This window comes from Schistocerca americana, chromosome 8, assembly GCF_021461395.2.
Source record: "Schistocerca americana isolate TAMUIC-IGC-003095 chromosome 8, iqSchAmer2.1, whole genome shotgun sequence".
In the NCBI taxonomy this organism is placed as follows: domain Eukaryota; kingdom Metazoa; phylum Arthropoda; class Insecta; order Orthoptera; family Acrididae; genus Schistocerca; species Schistocerca americana.
Genome location: NC_060126.1, coordinates 154,348,306 through 154,368,338, shown reverse-complemented (window position 1 = coordinate 154,368,338; position 20,033 = coordinate 154,348,306). Strand labels below are relative to the sequence as shown.

Genomic DNA, 20,033 nt, shown 5'->3' with positions numbered 1-20,033 from the left:
GCTCCCTCACCGTGGGCTTCACCACACACACTCGTGTCCGCGAGCTAAGGCATCTGCGGACAGACACTCGTTCATGGTTATCCACAAAATCCGCAAGCCATCCAGTAGTCGGTGTTCCAACCATCAAAAAATTATTAGTCCTGTTGTACGTCTACGTCTACAAAGTCTTACCTAACAAGTTAAGTATACAAGTAGCCCATGAAGTCTCTTCACAGTTTCAAAAAAAAGTTGCAAAGACGAGCGGTATCTTCTTCAGGTTTGTACTATGCACTCTACAGTTACATCTACATCTACATCCCTACTATGCAAGCCACCTGACGGTGTGTGGCGGAGGGTACACTGAGTACCTCTATCGGTTTTCCCTTCTATTCCAGTCTCGTATTGTTCGTGGAAAGAAGGATTGTCGGTATGCCTCTGTGTGGGCTCTAATCTCTCTGATTTTATCCTCAAGGTCTCTTCGCGAGATATACGTAGCAGGGAGCAATATACTGCTTGACTCCTCGGTGAAGGTATGTTCTCGAAACTTTAACAAAAGCCCGTACCGAGCTACTGAGCGTCTCTCCTGCAGAATCTTCCACTGGAGTTTATCTATCATCTCCGTAACACTTTCGCGATTACTAAATGATCCTGTAACGAAGCGCGCTGCTCTCCGTTCGATCTTCTCTATCTCTTCTATCAACCCTACCTGGTACGGATCCCACACTGCTGAGCGGTATTCAAGCAGTGGGCGAACAAGCGTACTGTAACCTACTTCCTTTGTTTTCGGATTGCATTTCCTTAGGATTCTTCCAATGAATCTGTCTGGCATCTGCTTTACCGACAATCAACCTTATATGATCATTCCATTTTAAATCACTCCTAATGCCTACTCCCAGATAATTTATGGAATTAACTGCTTCCAGTTGCTGACCTGCTATTTTGTAGCTAAATGATAAGGGATCTATTTTCCTATGTATTCGCAGCACAATACACTTGTCTACATTGAGATTCAATTGCCATTCCCTGCACCATGCGCCAATTCGCTACAGATCCTCATGCATTTCAGTACAATTTTCCATTGTTACAACCTCTCGATACACCACAGCATCATCTGCAAAAAGCCTCAGTGAACTTCCGATGTCACCCACAAGGTCATTTATGTATATTGTGATTAGCAACGGTCCTATTACACTCCCCTGCGGCACACCTGAAATCACTCTTCCTTCGGAAGACTTCTCTCCACTCAGTAGTTATCGAAGTATTTAAATTTAAATACAGGAAACAGCAACCAGTCATTTTTTTGAATAGTTATTTATTGATTCTATGACCCGGTTTTCGAGCCACTCAGGGCTCATCTCCAGATGGTTTTCCGGAGGTTGCATGGCTGTTTCAGGCGTGGTGCTGGCTTGCGACAGCTTGGGGGGCTTTTGTTGTTGGCATCCACCTGTCTGCTGCCGTTGTGATAGCCAGCTGGCTCCACGTGTACTGGATGCTGGCAAAGTTTCTTTATAACAGTGTATATTCATAGATGTGTGAAAGTGTGTGAGTGGTACCATGTGGCCTTCAACGGCAGTAGTCGTTTAATGGACAAAGTAAAAGCATATGGACTATCAGACCAATTGTGTCATTGGATTGAAGAGTTCCTAGATAACAGAACGCAGCATGTCATTCTTAATGGAGAGAAGTCTTCCGAAGTAAGAGTGATTTCAGGTGTGCCGCAGGGGAGTGTCGTAGCACCGTTGCTATTCACAGTATATACAAATGGCCTTGTGGATAACATCAGATAACAATGGAAAACGGTATCGAAATGCAGGAGGATCTGCAACGAATTGACGCATAGTGCAGGGAATGGCAATTGAATCTCAATGTAGACAAGTGTAATGTGCTGCGAGTACATAGAAAGGAAGATCCTTTATCATTTAGCTACAATACAGCATGTCAGCAACTGGAAGCAGTTAATTCCATAAATTATCTGGGAGTAGGCATTAGGCGTGATTTAAAATGGAATGAGCTTATAAAATTAATCGTCGGTAAAGCAGATGCCAGACTGAGATTCATTGGAAGTATCCTAAGAAAATACAGACCGAAAAAAAAGGAAGTAGGTTACAGTACACTTGTTCGCCCACTCCTTGAATACTGCCCACTGCTTGATTACTGCTTACCGGTGTGATAGGGTTGATAGAAGAGATAGAGAAGATCCAACGTAGAGCAGCGCCCTTCGTTACAGCATCATATAGTAATCGCGAAAGCATTACGGTGATGACAGATAAACTCCAGTGGAAGACTCTGCAGGAGAGACGCTCAGTACCTCGGTACCGGCTTTTGCTGAAGTTATGAGAACATACCTTCACCGAGGATCGAGCAGTATATTGCTCCCTCCTACGTATATCTCGCGAAGAGACCATAAGGATAAAATCAGAGAGATTAGAGCCCACACAGAGGCATACCGAGAATCTTTTCTTTCCTCGAACAATACGAGACGAATAGGAGAACCGATAGAGGTACTCAAAGTACCCTCCGCCACACACCGTCAGGTGGCTTGCGGAGTATGGATGTAGATGTAGACGTAGATAGCACATAGCACTACTAGTCATTTCCTTTCTTGTTCCACCCGCAGATAGAGAGAGGAAAAAAGGACAGATTATACAAGCCCTTGCCAGCCGCTGTGACCGAGCTGTTCTAGGCGCTTCAGTCCGGAACCGCGCTGCTGCTACGGTCGCAGGTTCGAATCCTGCCTCGGGCACGGATGTGTGTGATGTCCTTAGGTTAGTTAGGTTTAAGTAGTTCTAAGTCTAGGGGACTGATGACCTCAGATGTTAAGAGTCATTTGAACCATTTTATTTCTCTTGTTTTCGCAGTCCTGCAGCTTGGCGGCTGCAAAGTCGTTCTCTACAGTCAGCTTCCAATGGCGGTTCTTTAAATTTTTTCAGTACCGTTGCGTGAAGAGAACGCCAGCTTCCCTTCAGGGATTGGCATTTGAGTTCCCAAAGCATCTCCGTGTTACTCGCGTGTTGATCGAACCTACCGGTAACAAATCTACTAGCCCACCTCTGGACTGCTTCGATGTTTTCCTTTAATTGACCTATTGGGGATCCCTAACATTCGAGCAGTACGCAATAATGCTTCGCACTAGTGTTCCATACGTGGTCTCCTAAAAAGCTGCATCCACATCTACATCTGTACTCTGCAAACCATTATGAAGTGTGTGGCAGGGGGCACGTCCCACCGTAACTGCTATTAGGGCTTTCCCCCGTTCGATCCACGTACCCCCCGCTCTCATCAGTATGTAGTGTGCTTCCCTTCGTAACTTTATTATTTCATGTTAGTATAAATGCAGGAGAGCAATGTCCGGCTCATTTTACTACTGACGATATAATACATATTAGTATTTGAGAACAGTGACGATGACATTGATATTTATCTCCTTGTAAGGTGTAAATATTTCGGGATATCTGTTGATCTGTAGACACGAGACTGATTCTACAGTAAAGAAATTTTTAGCAGCAGTTCTTGGCGATGAATCGCGAGATTTTTCAAAAAAATGGTTCAAATGGCTCTGAGCACAATGGGACTTAACATCTGAGTTCATCATTTCCCTAGAAATTAGAACTACTTAAACCTAACTAACCTAAGGACATCACACACAACCATGCCCGAGGCAGGATTCGAACCTGCGACCATATCAGTCGCGTGGTTCCAGACTGAAGCGCCTAGAACCGCTCGGCCACAAAGGCCGGCGAGATTTTTTAAATATTTACTAATTGTGAGGCATACAGTCTTAAAATTACATAACTGACGCCTGGTAGTCTTTTTGGAACATGATAGAATGCTAGCCCGAGAATTAGAGGTGGTCTCGTGGCTGAAATGTGCCAGTGAATCATTATACATATGTTGCAACACCTTTTCTTTTTTTCGTTGATGTCCTTCTTTACATAAACTGAAGCTGTACACAACTGTGTAGAGAAAATATATGTACAGGGATTTGACTAAAATATGGAAACACCGCTAGAAATGCACGCTTGAAAATAAATGTAGATGCAGGGCAAGCGTGTATTTAACCATGAATCGCAGCAGTGCAATGTCCTCAATGCTTTGCAAGCGTCAGTCATGCTCAGAAACAGTGTCCTGACGCGTGTTGAGTGCCTTATGTCGCAGCTTAGTGCATTCGAGATGGGCAAATTGTTGGTGCTCCTATGGAGGGTACTTTCGTAACCAAGGGAGACAAAGTGTATGGTGTCTCAAGAGGCATCGTATCGAGGATTTACACGGCATACAAGGGAGGCGGAAAATCGTTATCCGAGAACGAGGACGAAAGCGTGTGTTAAGTTATCGTGACACGGTAATTGAAGAGGACTGTGACGAAAGAGGATGACGGCTGTAAATGCCACTGCAGAACTGAATATCGCACTCGCGATTTCTGTCAGCACCAAAACAAAAAGAAAGGTGGTGCTTTTAAGTGGGAATCGCAAGGAGGGATGGAATTCCAAAATCACTCATCTGTGATGCAAATGCCCGTAACAGGAAAACTTGGTGCCGAAGTCATAAAACTTGGACTATGTGACGATGGAAGAATGTCGTTTGGTCGGAATAGTCTTGTTTCACACTGTTTCCAACTTCTGGTCGAGTTAGGTCCCAAGAGTGAAACATGACGGAGGTTTGGTGATGATTCGTGCAGCCATATTGTGATAGTCCATGGACCTCATGAGTACTACACAAGATCGCATTACTTCCAAGGATTTTGTGGCCATTTTGGCTGATCAGCTCCATCCCATCGTACAATGTCTGTTCCGCAATGTTCATACTGTGATTCAAGATATGAGAGCTGCTGTTCACACACCTTACATTGTCCAGGACTATTTTTGTTAGCACGAGGATGAATTGTCCCATACCCCCTGGCCATCGCCGTCACGACATCTCAATACTACTGAGTCTTTGTGATCTACTTTGCAGAGAAGGGTGCGTGATCGCTTACCACCTTTATCATCATTACCTGAGCTCGCCACTTACTTGCTGGGTGAATGTTATACACTGTCCATAGACATTAAGGCGACGACCTGTCAAAAGCCTGAGTAATCATTTTTGAAATGTGGGCCATTGCGAGACGTACAGATAGAGTGTCAATGAGGTTCTGGAGGATACAGACAGGGAGGTGGAACTTGGTGATTCCAGTGCCGTGGCCAGCTGCAGTAGATTACTCGGTTGAGGATCCATGGAGCAAACAGCTGGATCGAGTTAGTCCCAGAGAGTCTCGACTGCGTTTATGTCTCCTGGATTTGCTGGTCTAGGGAGTACGGTAGACTAGTCGTCGTGCTGTTTGAGCCAAGCGCGTACCCCGAGAACTGTGTCCCACTTGGCATTGTTCTACTGTACACGCCATCGTGTCGAGGAAAAACAAATTTCATGTAACTGTAGACATGGTGCCCAAGAATAGATGCACTCCCCCTTCCAGAATGGTCAACCAGGGAATGGCAGAAAAATGTTTCCCAGACCGTAACGCTCCCTCATCCACCCTGGAGCCTTCCAAAGACTGTTGCAGGGTCAGACTGTTGCAGGGCCACCAGTCACCACCCAGCGAACGCCAGCAGCCTTTCCCACCGATTTACAGCAGTCAGCATGCGAGCGTGAACCAGGCGTCTCTTGCGGATGGCCATACGTAGTAACGCTTGCTGAATGGTCGTTGTGGAGAGAGTGTAGCTGTGAGTTGCCCAACAGCTGCATGTCTATTCGCTCATTCACCTCTCCACAGACGTCGTTCACCCCTATCGCGAAAGGCCCGTGCTGCACCACAATTGACTCGCCGCCGGTTTTGGATAGTGCCACTTTGGCATGCACAACATACCTAAACGACGGCGGCACGCGAACAGTTTGCAAACTTTGCCATTTCGAGAATGCTTCCACCCCTGGCCCGAAAGCCAATGGTCATGCCCTTTTGGACGTAAGGTAAATCGCTCTGTTTCCGCATTACGACAAGGACTGCACTGTTTTTCCGCGTCCCAGAAACATCGTCTTCCACTGTCAAAAGCCTGAGTAATCACGTTCACGTTTTTCACGTTTTGCGCGACGACGTGGAACAAAGGCGGACCGTGTTAGATTGACTTTATGATCATACGGAACCTGTGTTTATCCATATCGAAGATGTTTCGAATGCCAACCAGTTTCCAAAAAAAAAAAAAAAACAAAAAAAAACAAAAAAAAAAAAAAAAGTTCAAATGGCTCTGAGCACTATGGCACTTAACATCTGTGGTCATCAGTGCCCTAGAACTTAGAACTACTTAAACTTAACTAACCTAAGGACATCACACACATCCATGCCCGAGGCAGGATTCGAACCTGCGACCGTAGCGGTCACGCGGTTCCAGACTGAAGCGCCTAGAACCGCAGGGCCACACCGGCCGGCGCCTACCGTTTTCCTAGACCGTATTAGGCCTGGTAATCTGTTGTATTTTTGGCGTTTTCATATTTTTTCCCATCCTTGTAGAAACACTATGTGACCAAAAGTATCCGAACACCTCAAAAACAAACGTTTTTCATATTATGTGCACTGTGCTGCCACTTACTGACAGGTACTCCGTGTCAGCGACCTCAGTCGTCATTAGACATCGTGAGAGAGCAGAATGGGGCACTCAGCGAAACTCACGGACTTCAAACGTCACTTGTGTCATACGTTTGTACGCGAGATTTCCACAGTCCTAAACATTCCTAGGTGCACTGTTTGCGATGTGACAGTGAAGTCCAAACGTGAAGGGAGACGTAGAGCACAGAAGCGTACAGGCCGACCTCGTCTGTTGACTGACAGAGACCGCCGACAGTTGAAGAGGGTCGTAATGTGTTATAGGCAGACATCTATCCAGACCATCACACAGGAGTTCCAAACTACAACAGGATCCTTTAAGAGTACTAAGGTAGGCGGGTGGTGAGAAAATTTGGATTTCATGGTCGAGCGGGTGCTCATAAGCCACACATGACGCCCGTAAATGCCATACGACGCCTCGCTTTGTGCAAGGAGCGTAGGTGGACGACTGAACAGTGGAAAAACGTTGTGTGGAGTGGCGATCCAATGGCAGGGTGTGGGTGCGGCAATTGCCCGGTGAACGTCATCTGCCGGCGTGTGTAGTGCCAACAGTAAAACTCGGAGGCGGTGGTGTTATAGTGTGGTCGTGTTTTTTTATGGAGGGGTCTTGCACCCCTTGTTGTTTTGCGTGGCACTGTCACAGCACAGGTCTACATTGATGTTTTAAGCACCTTCTTACTTCCCACTGTTGAAGAGCAATTCGGGGATGGCGACTGCAGTTTTCAACACGATCGAGCACCTATTCAATAATGCACGGCCCGTGGAGGAGTCGTTACACGTCAAGAACATCCTTGTAATGGACTGACCTGTACAGAGTCCTGACCTGAATCCTTTATAACACCTTTGGGATGTTTTGGAACGCCGACTGCGTGCCAGGCCTCACCGACCAACGTCGATACCTCTCCTCAGTGCAGCACCCCGTAAGGATGGGCTGCCATTCCCCAAGAAACCTTCCAGTACCTGATTGAACGTATGCCTGCGAGAATGTAAGCTGTCATCAAGGCTAATGGTGGGCCAACACCATGCATTACCGATGGAGGTCGCCACGAACGTGTACCTCATTTTCAGCCAATTGTCCGTATACTTTTGATCACATAGTGTATCAGTGTGGAGAATACATGCGTCACATCAGTATGCAGCAATGACAACAGTGCCGCAGTCTGGCACGGCAGCGCAGCCGACCTTGTGGCATGCCCAGCTTGTCCTCGATGTCGCCGAAGCAGCGCGCGGCGGACAGCACGAGCGCCAGGCAGAGCTGCGCCGTGGAGAGCAGCAGCGCCAGGTAGAGCTGCGGGCTGGACGCGAACCCCTGCAGCAGGTTGGCGCGCGCCGCGCCGCCGAACCGCGCCAGCACCACGCCCGTCGTCGCCAGCGACAGGCCGCCCGTCACTGCACAAACGGAAACGATACATAAAACTAATATTTATCTATTCCGTAAGCAACCTAGCAGTGTGCCGTGGAGAGTATACAGGGTGAAAAGTATTTAAACCGACAAACTCTGGGAGGTTGTAAGGGACATCAAAACAAATATTTTTCCCTAATGTCATTTTTTCCCACGAGGATTATTTAAACCGTTGGAGCCCTAATTACGCTCTTCAGTTGATAGAGGCCGTGTTACGATCTTCAGTAGTTAGAGGGCGTATTACACTCTTCAGTTGTAGGCAACTGCTGTCCACCAGTGTAGTAGTGCATTGTCTCTGTTTACTAATGAAGCGATACACATGGAGTGAGTACACTGATATGGTTGGTGCGTACTACGTAGCGCACCACATGGGACGAACTGCACAGCCGGTTTATCAACAACAATATCTCAATCGCCGTATCCCGCATCATACGACCTTTGCTACTGTGTACCAACGTCTGCGTGAGGCCGGATCAGTTAGCAGATTACCTGGAGAGGGATGCAGTCGCACGGAAAGAACGCTGCAATTTGAGGAAGCTGTCTTGCAGCGTGTGAGGCGGGATCCTTCAATCATCACTCGTGCAATTGCACGTCACATGCGGACGAATCAGACGAATGTAAGAACAGTCCTTCTAGAGCAATTCTTACGTCCATTTCGCTTACAGCGTGTCCACAACGTGGAACCAGTTGATTATCCACCCAGAGCACAGTTTTCGCAGTAGTACCTGGAACAATGTGAAACGCATCCTACATTTCCACCCGCTGTGTTGTTTACCGATGAAGCAAGGTTCGGACGTGATGGAGTCTTCAACATGCACAATTCGCATGTTTGGAGTGAGGATAACCCACATGCCACAGTAACTAGCGCTCATCAAGTGCGGTTCGTCGTTAATGTGTGGGTCGGTGTTGTTGGAGACTGATTAATTGGGCCGTATCTGCTACCTAGTTGTTGTCTCTTGGTCATAAAAAAATGGAAAAGTGTTTTGTTGGTTTAATTAATTTGCCGCCACAGAAATCTTCCTCTACCGGTTTAAATACTCCTCATAGGAAAAAATGACATTAGGGAAAAATATTTGTTTTGATGTCCCCTACAACCTCCCAGAGTTTGTCGGTTTAAATACTTTTCACCCTATATACGAACTGCTCCCCCCTTCTCTCTTTCACACACGACTGGCGCGTGGGAAGAATTATTACCGTCGGTAAGCCGCTGCATAAGTTCTAATTTCTCGATTTGCATATCGTTGTCTTTACGCGGGATGCATGTGGGAGGAAGTGACATATTGTGAGGGTCTTCTTGAAAGCGTTCTCTCAAAATTTCGGTCCGCAGCTCGTGGTCTCGCGGTGGCGTTCTCGCTTCCCGAGCACGGGGTCCCGGGTTCGGTTCCCGGCGGCGTCAGGGATTTTCACCTGCCTCGAGATGACTGGGTGTTTGTGTTGTCCTCATCATTTCATCATCATTAATGAAAGTGGCGAGATTGGACTGAGCAAATATTGGGAAATTGTACGGGCGCTAATAACCGCGCAGTTGAGCGCCCAACAAACCAGACATCATCATCAAAATTTCGATAGTAAGCCTTTCTGTGATGCACAACGCCTCTCTTGTAGCGCCTGTCACTCGATTTTTGTCGAGCATCTCCGTAACACACTTGCGCCGAATAAATGATTCCGTGACTAATCCGAATAATTTTGTCATTTCCAGTTTTTTAAGGACATTGTCAGTATAAACGTTAGAAGGAGTGGATGAAAATAATAAACCCGTGTCTCACTTCTCGACTGATTTTTCTCTCATTTATCCTTTTTCTCTCCTGTTTTTGTAATCATTTTCGTTTCATGATATAACCTTTCCCTTGCTCTTGTTAGGTGTGATGGATAGCCATTGTCATTCATTATTGTAAATAATTTATAACTCAAAACTTGATCGAAAGGCTTTTCAAAATACAGAGGGGTCCAAAAAAATGTATCCACTGTTTAAAAGTCCACAACTTGCTAACTAATTGACGGAGTTGTCCCATTTTTGCTGAAAGTGTAGCTTAAAGTCCAACTTAAAGATATCACTGTAGGTGTTCGAAATGGCCATCATTAACATCCACACACAAACGATGCCGCCGAACTGCAGCACGAACTAGTGTCTGCAACTCGTTCAGTTGGATATTTGCGCATGAATGTACGATGGATTCTCGAAGTTCATCCAATGTGCGTGGCTTTTGTCGATAAACGACGTCCTTTAATGTTCCCCACAGGTAAAAGTCCAGACGGATTAGTTCTGGGGAACATGCTTGATACTCCACAGCAACTCTACGGCCTATCTGTCTTCCTGGTATATTTTCGTCGAGATACGCCCTAACACGATTTTGATAGTGGGCTGGGGCACCATCTTGTTGAAAGTAAACTCTTCCGTCTCCATACAAGTCTCGGATGGCAGGTAAAATTGATGTCTAAAGCTTCTGAAGGTACACCTCACCGGTAACTGTGCCGTTAAAGAAGAATGGTCCAGTCGAGCCCCGGTAACACAACCCACAACACACATTTACTCCTGGCAAATTCACGGCTTTGTCTACATGGACGTTCGGATTTTCGGCGGCCCAGTAGATGCAATTGTGGCGATTTACTGTACCATTGAGTTTGAACTGTGCCTCATCAGACCACTCAATCATCTCTGCAAACTCTTCATCGTTGCGCACCGTGTTGGTAAACCACTCACAGTACTCCATTCTACGATCCGGGTCGTCCTCGTTCATTGCGTGTAGCAATCGTGGGATGTAGCACTTCCACTTTGCTGTCTTCAAAATTTGCCGAACACTTGAGCGACTCACTCCAGTTTCACGGGTACACTATCTCACAGAACTGCGGTGAGCGAGTGAATTGTTGTAACACACGACGGGAGTCAGTTGGGCTTGTTACTGTTACCTGTCGTCCAGATCGTTGTTTGTGTACATCTTTAACACAGCCTTCGGATTCAAACTTGTCTAGAATTCGACGAATCGTTAAACGTGTCGGTGGCTCTGTTTCATACTCATTTCGCCATTGCCGTTGAACCTCATTAATGTTTTCGTACTTAAAATACCACTTCAAAACTGACTTTCTTTCATCGAATGTAACGCCTTGCGCCGGCCATGTTTACTCGAGTAACCAGGTGCAACTAAGAACAAAACACTGACTATCTGGCGACTGTCATCTGACAAAACAAAACAACGCAATACAACGCTTGTGTGGCGATTGCTGGATCTACAAACTACTACACTACCAAAGATGAGACAACTACGTCAATTAGATTGCTAGTTATGGACTTTTAAACACGGTGTACATTTTTGGGACCCCTCTGTATATAAAAGCGATGTGGATTTAAGGCTGAACTCCCTTTGTTTCGCCACGCGGGATTAGCCGAGCGGTCTTGGGGGCTGCAGTCATGGATTGTGCGGCTGGTCCCGGCGGAGGTTCGAGTCCTCCCTCGGGCATAGGTGTATGTGTTTGTCATTAGTACCCTCCGCCACACACCGTCAGGTGGCTTGCGGAGTATGGCTGTAGATGTAGATGTAGGTTAAGTAGTGTGTAAGCTTAGGGACTGATGAAAATGGTTCAAATGGCTCTGAGCACTATGGGAATTAACATCTTAGGTCATCAGTGCCGTAGAACTACTTAAACCTAACTAACCTAAGGACATCACACACATCCATTCCAGAGGCAGGATTCGAACCTGCGACCGTAGAGTCCCGCGGTTCCGGACAGCAGCGCTTAGAACCGCATGGCCACCGCGGCCAGTGACTGATGGCCTTAGCAGTTAAGTCCCATAAGATTCCACACACATTTGAACATTTTGTTTCTCCTTTGTTTCCCTATGATTTGTTTTACTGTACGAATGTCCTTTTCTATCTCCACATTGTTACTGTCGGAGAAATACCTCAGCTAGTTCTACTATAGGTTACTGGTGACTGACGTTTAGTGTAGATTTTTTTATAACTCTCAGTCTGCAAACAGTTTCAATCCGCGCGGAAGTTTCAAATCAGCGCACACTCCGCTGCAGAGTGAAAATTTCATTCTGGAAACATTCCCCCCCACCCCCCCCCCCTCCAGCTGTAGTTAAGCCATGGCTTCGCAATATCTATTCTTCCAGGAATGCAAGTTTCGCAGGAGAGGTTCTGTGAAGTTTGGAAAGTAGGAAACGAGGTACTGGCGGAAGTAAAGCTGTAAAGACGGGTCGTGTGAGTCATGTTTGTGTAGCTCCATCAGTAGAGCACTTGCCCGCAAAAGGCAAAGGTTTATAGTTCAAGTCTCAGTCTGCACACAGTTTTAACCTGCCAGGAAGTCTCAATGTATAACAGACTTTTATTCAGTTAATATAATCCCTAACAGAAAGTAAGCACTTATTTTTGAACTATCATCTGAGTAACACATAAACATCAGTCAAGGCACTGAAACCACCTATCACATTTACTTTTATCAATTGCTTTTTACACAAATAAATAGGTAAATAAATCATGTCCATTTGCAATAAACAAAACTATTAACTCAGTGAAACAACTACACTCAAGTTGCCAATACTGCACCCGCGAGATCATAGTGAATTCTGCCTCCACAAGTAATGTGAATAAGATATTAGAAGCTACATTTAAACGATTCTTCTTGTTATAAACATAATGTAAGTTTACTTACATTACTGTAAGTATTAGTGTTGTGTTAAATAAGGTAAATGGATGCATTATTTTTCTCTGGAATACAGTTCTAGCTTTAGGCCTACTTTAACGTGAGAGAAATGTGCAAAAAGAGTAACATAAATTTCTGTTTCATTACTTCAATTGTTTTGTTTCATTGTATATGGTGTTGAAGTTTTATAACATGGATCAGTCAAGTGTAATAAGCGTGTCTATTGCTGCAGATTTGTTAAACAGTGAGTGTTTTGCTACAATTGAAGGTTACAGTTTCCCTGGGACGACTGCAATGGGAAACAGAATGAGGCTCTTCCACGAAACTGTAGATTATGCCGGAAGCACCTGAAAATCGAGAAACAAGAGGCGAAATTCTGTGCTCTTCCGGCAGAGTTATAGAAGGCTGAAAAGCAAAGCAGGAAAGAAGAGTTCTGCTGCTAGGTAGGAGTCATGGGAGTTATGTACATGGGCGTCCGTATAAATTTATCCAGGGGTGGCCAAGACTCTAAAATTACCATTTTTGACATAAATTAGTTGGTCGATTTTGATTCGTGTCTCATGCCACACAAAAAAAGTTGTAAGTGATTCAAAAAAACTTATTATACACTAGAGACTTAATGGTTAGCCATTCAATATTTCTCCTTCTAGAAATTTATGAAATTGTCTAATGAATAAAAACTCTATGCTTCAGATTCCAAAGGAGTGTGAAGATGCCTTCTGTTTCCGCCTCCTTGCAGACGTTTATGGGTGTAGGCCAGCAGCTATAGGAAAAATTAGATGGTGAATACCAAGTCTCAAAAGCTAGTCTTCATCACGTAACAGAATAACTACGACAAATGTGTAAGAATTTCAACAAAGTATGTCAGGTGCTGGTAGTTGTGGGAACAGGAAGCTGCCTGTTTAAAAACGAAAAATAAGGTATTAGAGGTGAGGTAAGGTAAGGTAAAATCTTATGGGACCAAACTGCTGAGGTCATCGGTCATTAGAGGTGACCTGACATAATAGGAGCAGTTACCGAGCATACAAATATGAATTTCGTGGAGGATCTGTGGCGCCATCGTCACCACTGACTTATCTCTGCTGTTAACCAGGTAAACATGGAGCTGAGAGGACTCCCTCACCAGGTGCAAAATCTCTTATTGGTGCTGTTACCGCAGCTTCTATAGGAACATAGGTATATACTACTCATGATCTACACCGGAATAGGGAGTAATGAAAAGTTAGCAGATCTGTGAGCAGAAAACATAAGGCTGCCAGTAGCACACAAAGGCAAATCCCTGTGGTTATTCGAGTCTGGTGAGACACTGATTTTAGATCGGATATAGAATTCAGACGTACAGAATTAAACGAAATTAAATTAATGGAGTCTGCCAGTTCATATTATAATAGTACACTGCAAATGAAATCAACTTGCTTCATTAGAATTGCATTATATTAGTAGTACAAAAGAAATTGATGCCATTTATCTCTTTGAAGACCATATAACCTAAAGGATAGAAAATCTTAATGTAATGTGTTGTAAATTAGCTGCATATTCACGTATATCCAATAGGGATAAAGAAGGAATTGTCACATTCATAAAACAGGAATACAAATATAAAAGTATAACAATAAGTAAATTTTTATAGGTTATGGGACACAGAACCATGGTGGTTGTGAGTTAATATTAGGGAATGTAACACTTGTGATCGTTACATCACACAAGTCTCCACTGGGTAATTTGGAAATTTTCATGAAAAAAAATTTGATGGATTGCTGTATTGTCTGTCAGACAGAAGGAAAGGATTATTAGTTTATGATGATTTTAATGAAAATTTTTTGAAAGACTCTGAAAGCAAAAGAAATCTAGAGGTGCTGTTAGCTGCTTATAATTTAGTCTTAGTAATAAATTTCCTTATCACAGTTGCACAAGATAGTAGTATAATTAGCCAAATAACACTAGTCAACAGCTATTTTCCATATGGGGTATGATACATCAACTAGTATGTATTTTGGTATGTAGAATCTGAATATACCTTTGAAAATGTTCTAGCACGTATCATTATTGAGTTTTTAAAGGCTTTTTATTTTTCGTATTCAGTATTTCGCTTTTTGCTGTTCTTGTTTTGATGTTTAATTGTTTGTTTTTGATTTGCAGAGGACAACTAGAAGATCTACAAATCGTTAGTAAATGGTTGGTGTGGTAATACAGTGGTGTGAAGGAGATCTTCAGTGAGTGTTTCCTGTGAAAGATAGTGCAAACTTTTTTATTTAAAACCTACACTAAGAAAAATGGCAACTAGTAAATCTCGTTGCTGTCTAAACCATCCAAACAACTTTTATTATGTGCGTGGGAAATTCACTCCAAAAGCCCAAAGAAAACCAATCACTGATTTGGTAAAGAAAGCATATAAATTGTATTTTGATTGCCCTGTTGGCGATCAAGATAAAAATTTTGCACCTCATGTTGCCTGAATAACATGTACGACAACCTTAACCGAGTGGTTGAAAGGAAAATGCGAACTCATGCCATTCGCTCTTCCGTTGGTGTGGTGTAAGCCTAATGATCATTATTCAGACTGTTACTTCTGTCTTACAAATATTTCGGGACATTCGAGCAAAACTAGACACAAAATAAAGTATCAAAATGTATCTTCAGTGCATTTGCCTGTGCCCCATGATGAGGGGTTGTCTGTTCCTGTCTGTAACTTGAAAGCCACCTAACCAGACACCATGTCAAGTGAATCAGAAAGTATTGAACATATAGAAGAGTACTGCCCTCAATATCATGACGCTTCGCCTCAGCTCTTTAATCAAAAGGAACTGAACGATTTGGTTCGCGATCTAAAACTTACTGAACTCTTGGGGTCGAGACTACAACAACGGAAGCTTCTGGCTCCAGGGGCAAAAATTTCCTGTTTCAGATGAAGAGGTGCTTCCTTCGCTCAATATTTCGATATGCTGAATTCAATGTGTGTATGTATAGATGTCAATGGTTTGATGATGCAGCTAGGTGTACAACATAATCCTCAGGAGTGGCAACTATTTATTGACTCCAGTAAAACCAGCTTGAAAGCAGTACTACCGCATAATGGCAATACATTTCCATCGGAACCTTTGGCTTACGCAGTAGACATGAAAGAAACTTATGAAACTATGGCTTTGCTGCTAGAGGCAATCAAATATAAGGATCATGAATGGCAGCTTTGCTGTGATTCAAAAGTTGTTGCTCTCCTCACAAATTTACAGGCTGTATTCACGAAATACTGCGACTTTTTGTGCTTTTGGGATAGCCGTCACGCCAAGAACCACTATACAGTCAAGGAATTGCCTATAAGGCAGTCATGTGTTCCTGGAAACGTAAATGTGAACAATGCCCCACTGGTTGAGCGCAATAAAATCATTTTGCCTTCCCTTCATATCAAGTTGAGCCTTGTCAAGAACTTTGTAAAAGCTCTGCATAAAGAAGGTGAGCCCTTCGAACACTTAAAATAAAAGTTACCCAAATTATGTGAGGTAAAGCTGAATGATGCTATATTTGAAACTTCCTGGCAGATGGTTATTTGTAGGAGCACAAATAAGAAAATTGCGGAAAGATTCAACCTTTGATACTAAAGTCACAGATATCCAATTAGTTGCTTGGTCTTCTTTTCAAGCAATTGTGAAGGATTTTTTGGGTAACAGAAAAAATAAAAACAATGTTACCAGTGTGAATGATCTGTTGGACAACTATAAGAACATGGGGTGTAGAATTCCGTTTAAAATTCACTTTTTACTTTCTCACCTTGATTTCTTCCCGGAAAATTCGGGAGCCGTAAGCGATGAGCATGGTGAACGCTTTCACCAAGACATTCTTACCATGGAACACCGTTACCAAGGCCATTGGAACCCTTCTATGATGGGTGACTACTTCTGGGTTCTTGTTAGGGAGAGTGATGAAACTTCAAACAAAAGAAGAGCTCCGTCGTCGCATTTTTTAAAAACCAGAGTCGATAAAAAGGTGAAAATATCTTCTGAACTAATGTGGACCTTTCATTGGCATCATGCCCATATAGACACACAAAATAGTATTGACTTCAAGCGTTCTGAATGTGTAATTTTGTTTGACTTGTCAATTTTCGCTATTACCATTTTTTACTCTACTGTGTATCTAGGAAATGACATAGAGAAAAACTGATTTCACCAATTTATTCAGCTCCACAAAATTAAGTAAATCCACCCATTTACAAACCAGATGCAGAAAAAATTGTTCAAATTTGTTAACTAGTGTAACATAACTCAGCTCCAGTTACAATGCAGGAACACTCTAAGAAAATAGAGAGGCTGATTAATTTCAAAATTACTGAAGATGTTAAAGGAAGCATAAATAAATAGTGACTAGGGTCAAGTTTAACACGAGCATAACGTTAGCTCAAAATTCAATATACTTCTTAATGAGCTCGTATTTTGTAAAACAGTTGTCCTAAAAAGATAATTAAATATAATAAGGGAAGTCATTAAAGAAATCTTGAACCACTACAGGTACAAAAGTCTCTTCAAAACAGCCCTAAAAGTAAGGATATAGAAATAATTACAAGTTATAAACAATACTGTAAAATATCAAGAGAAGTAAAAAGGACAAGGAGTATGCACATCTTGTCTGAAATTGATACATCAGACAATAAAATAAAATTAATATTCAATATTGTTAAGAGAGATATTGGGAAAGAAGCCATAGAAGACAACATTAATTCTGTTAAAGAAAATGAGAACGTTTTAAGACAGTTCATATGCAGCAGATATTTTTAATAATTACTTTTTAAAAACAGGTGTGAAAGTAGATCCAACTGAAGAAGCGACACAGATGATATGTAGAGAAACAAAAATTAAACTCACATACTTATTTGAAATAGGGAAGATCGTTATGACTATAAGAAGTAAAAGATCATTTGAGGTGGATAAAATCTCTGGCACCAACGGCCTTGCCGCAGCGGAAACTCCAGTTCGTGTCAGATCACTGAAGTTAAGCACTGTTGGGCTTGGCTAGCATTTGGATGGACACCGTCTGGGTCTGCCAAGCACTGTTGGCAAGTGGGGTGCACTCAGCCCTTGTGAGACCAACTGAGGAGCTATTTGATTGAAATATAGCGGCCCTGGCCAGGAGAGTAATGTGCAGACCTCGTGCCCCTCCATATCCACATCCAGTGACGTGTATCAGCAAAGGATGATACAGCCGTCAGTCGGTACCGACGGGGCCTTTAGAGGCCTGTTCGGTGGAGAGAGAACATTTCCAGTAAGATATTAAAAATTTGTGGCCTTGAATTACTTGATGTTTCTCGTTACTTATGCAATGCGTCAATAACTCACACTGTTTTACCATATAGATTGAAGTATGCCTTTCTTAGGCCATTCTGTAAAAAGGTGACTCAACAGATGTTAATAACTACGACCCAGTTTCACTTCCCAAACCCTTTTCTATCATTTTGGAGACGGTAATGTACTTCACTGTTGTAACACACTGTGTAACAATGGGATACCTGCCCAGTCACAGTTACAATTTCAAAATGGCTACTCTAATGAATCAGCTATTTAAATGTTTATGGTACACATAATAAAATATTTATACAATAAAATATCACCAGTTGGGATACTCTGTGCCTTATCAAAGGTGTCTGATTGTGTCACTCATTGTATTCTGTTAGACACATTAAGTTTTTATGGAATGTGTAGTTCAGCACATGCACAGTCTGATACTTATTCCAATAACAGAATGCAGAAAGATATCTTAGGCTATTTGAATAACACAAAGATATGTTTCACATCATCTGCATGGGGAAAAATTACAATAGAAATCCCAAAAGGTTTGGTCAGTTACTGACTACTGTTCTTGCTTTACACTAATGATCAACCATTTTAATCAGGAGGCAGAATTAGTCCTGTTTGTAGGTGATACAAATATTGTTGGGAAGCTCTGCAAAGAAGCATCAACAACTAAAATAGTAAATGACACTTTTGTGAAAGTTTCTGACACGTTTTGCACAAATGGGCTAGCTTTAAACTTTGAAAATCACTGCTCAATCAGTACTGTACAATCAAATATATCTGAGTGGTCATTAACATAGTATATCAACAAGAAATAATAAACATGGTAGAAAACTATGAGTTTTTAGATGTATACATTGATGAAAACTTTGGAAAGAAAAATCATATAGTAGACCACCTGAAATGTTTACGTTAGGCTATATTCATAATAAGAACAATTACCAAATTTGGGGATACAGAATTCAGCAAATTATCATATGTTGCATATTTTCATTCGGTGGTACCTTATGGGGTAATATTCTGGAATAACTCCTCACTTAGGCAAAATGCATTCATTGCACAAAAGAAAGTAATAAGAATTATTCACCTGGCCATACTTCTCAGGAATCTTCTTAAGGAGCTGGGACTATTAACCACAGCCATACATTACATTTATTCACTTGTGAAATATGATATCAACAATTTATCTAAGTCTGAGAGTAACAGACATATTCGCAAATACAACACTAGCAGGAAAGTGGTCTGTGTTATCCTTTAATAAATCTAATTTTGACTCAGGAAGACGTAAAACATGCAACTATAATTCTGTTTGACAATGTACCCATGGAGATAATATGTCTGAAATTGCAGAAGTGTTTTCAAATGTAAATTAAACATGTATCTCCTAAACAACTCCTTCTATACCAAAGAAGAATTCTTGAATAGAAATAAATTGTCATTTTTAGAATGTAAGCCCTTAATGGTCAGCATGTAGGTGTACTTGGGAACATTAACCACAGCTATACATTAGATTTATTCTTGGCCAACAGAACGATTTCATATTCCGGTAGAGCACAGGAATGTGCTAGTAAACATGTACTGTAAAACGCATATTTTAGGAGTTATAATCACATCTTCATCTTCGGTACTGTGAAACAAGTATTTTCTACTGCAATCTCTTTGATTTACATATTTTGCAAGGAGATCAGTAGTCATGGAGCAAAGGCTCTGCTCGATTCACGGATGGGGAATAAAATTGGCTGTGCCCTTTCAAATGAATCATCCCGGCATTTGCCTGGAACGATTTAGGAAAATCACGGAAAACATATATCTGGATGGTTGGATGCAGATATGAAGTATAGTCCTTCCGAATGCGAGTCCACTGTGCTAACCACTGCGCCACCTCGCTTGGTATGACCTCTGAATCACGACATAAAAAGAAAGGACATATTTCAGTTCTTTATTATACACAAACCATGAAAAATAGAAACACGTTGCGCATACAACTGGATAGAGAAATGTTCGAAGTTTTATGTTCGCACGGACGCTATACCACACAATCAACATGAGCAGCATGCGTTGTTCGAGAAACATCGAAACGGTAGCCCATTTCATTCCACACACGAATCGACAGGTGCCTGTTTATTGAGTCGATATCTTCAATAACTCCATTTCTCAG

The 20,033-nt window shown here is 42.6% G+C and overlaps 1 protein-coding gene across 1 annotated transcript in view; it reads right to left on the bottom strand.

Moving 5' to 3' along the window:
• LOC124545273 (amino acid transporter AVT1B) overlaps positions 1–20,033 on the bottom strand; it is a 219,807-nt gene that overhangs the window by 15,324 nt on the left and 184,450 nt on the right. The window contains exon 8 of the mRNA XM_047124155.1: positions 7,733–7,939. Coding sequence (XP_046980111.1) covers positions 7,733–7,939 — 207 coding nt within the window. The remainder of the gene's footprint in view (positions 1–7,732; positions 7,940–20,033) is intronic.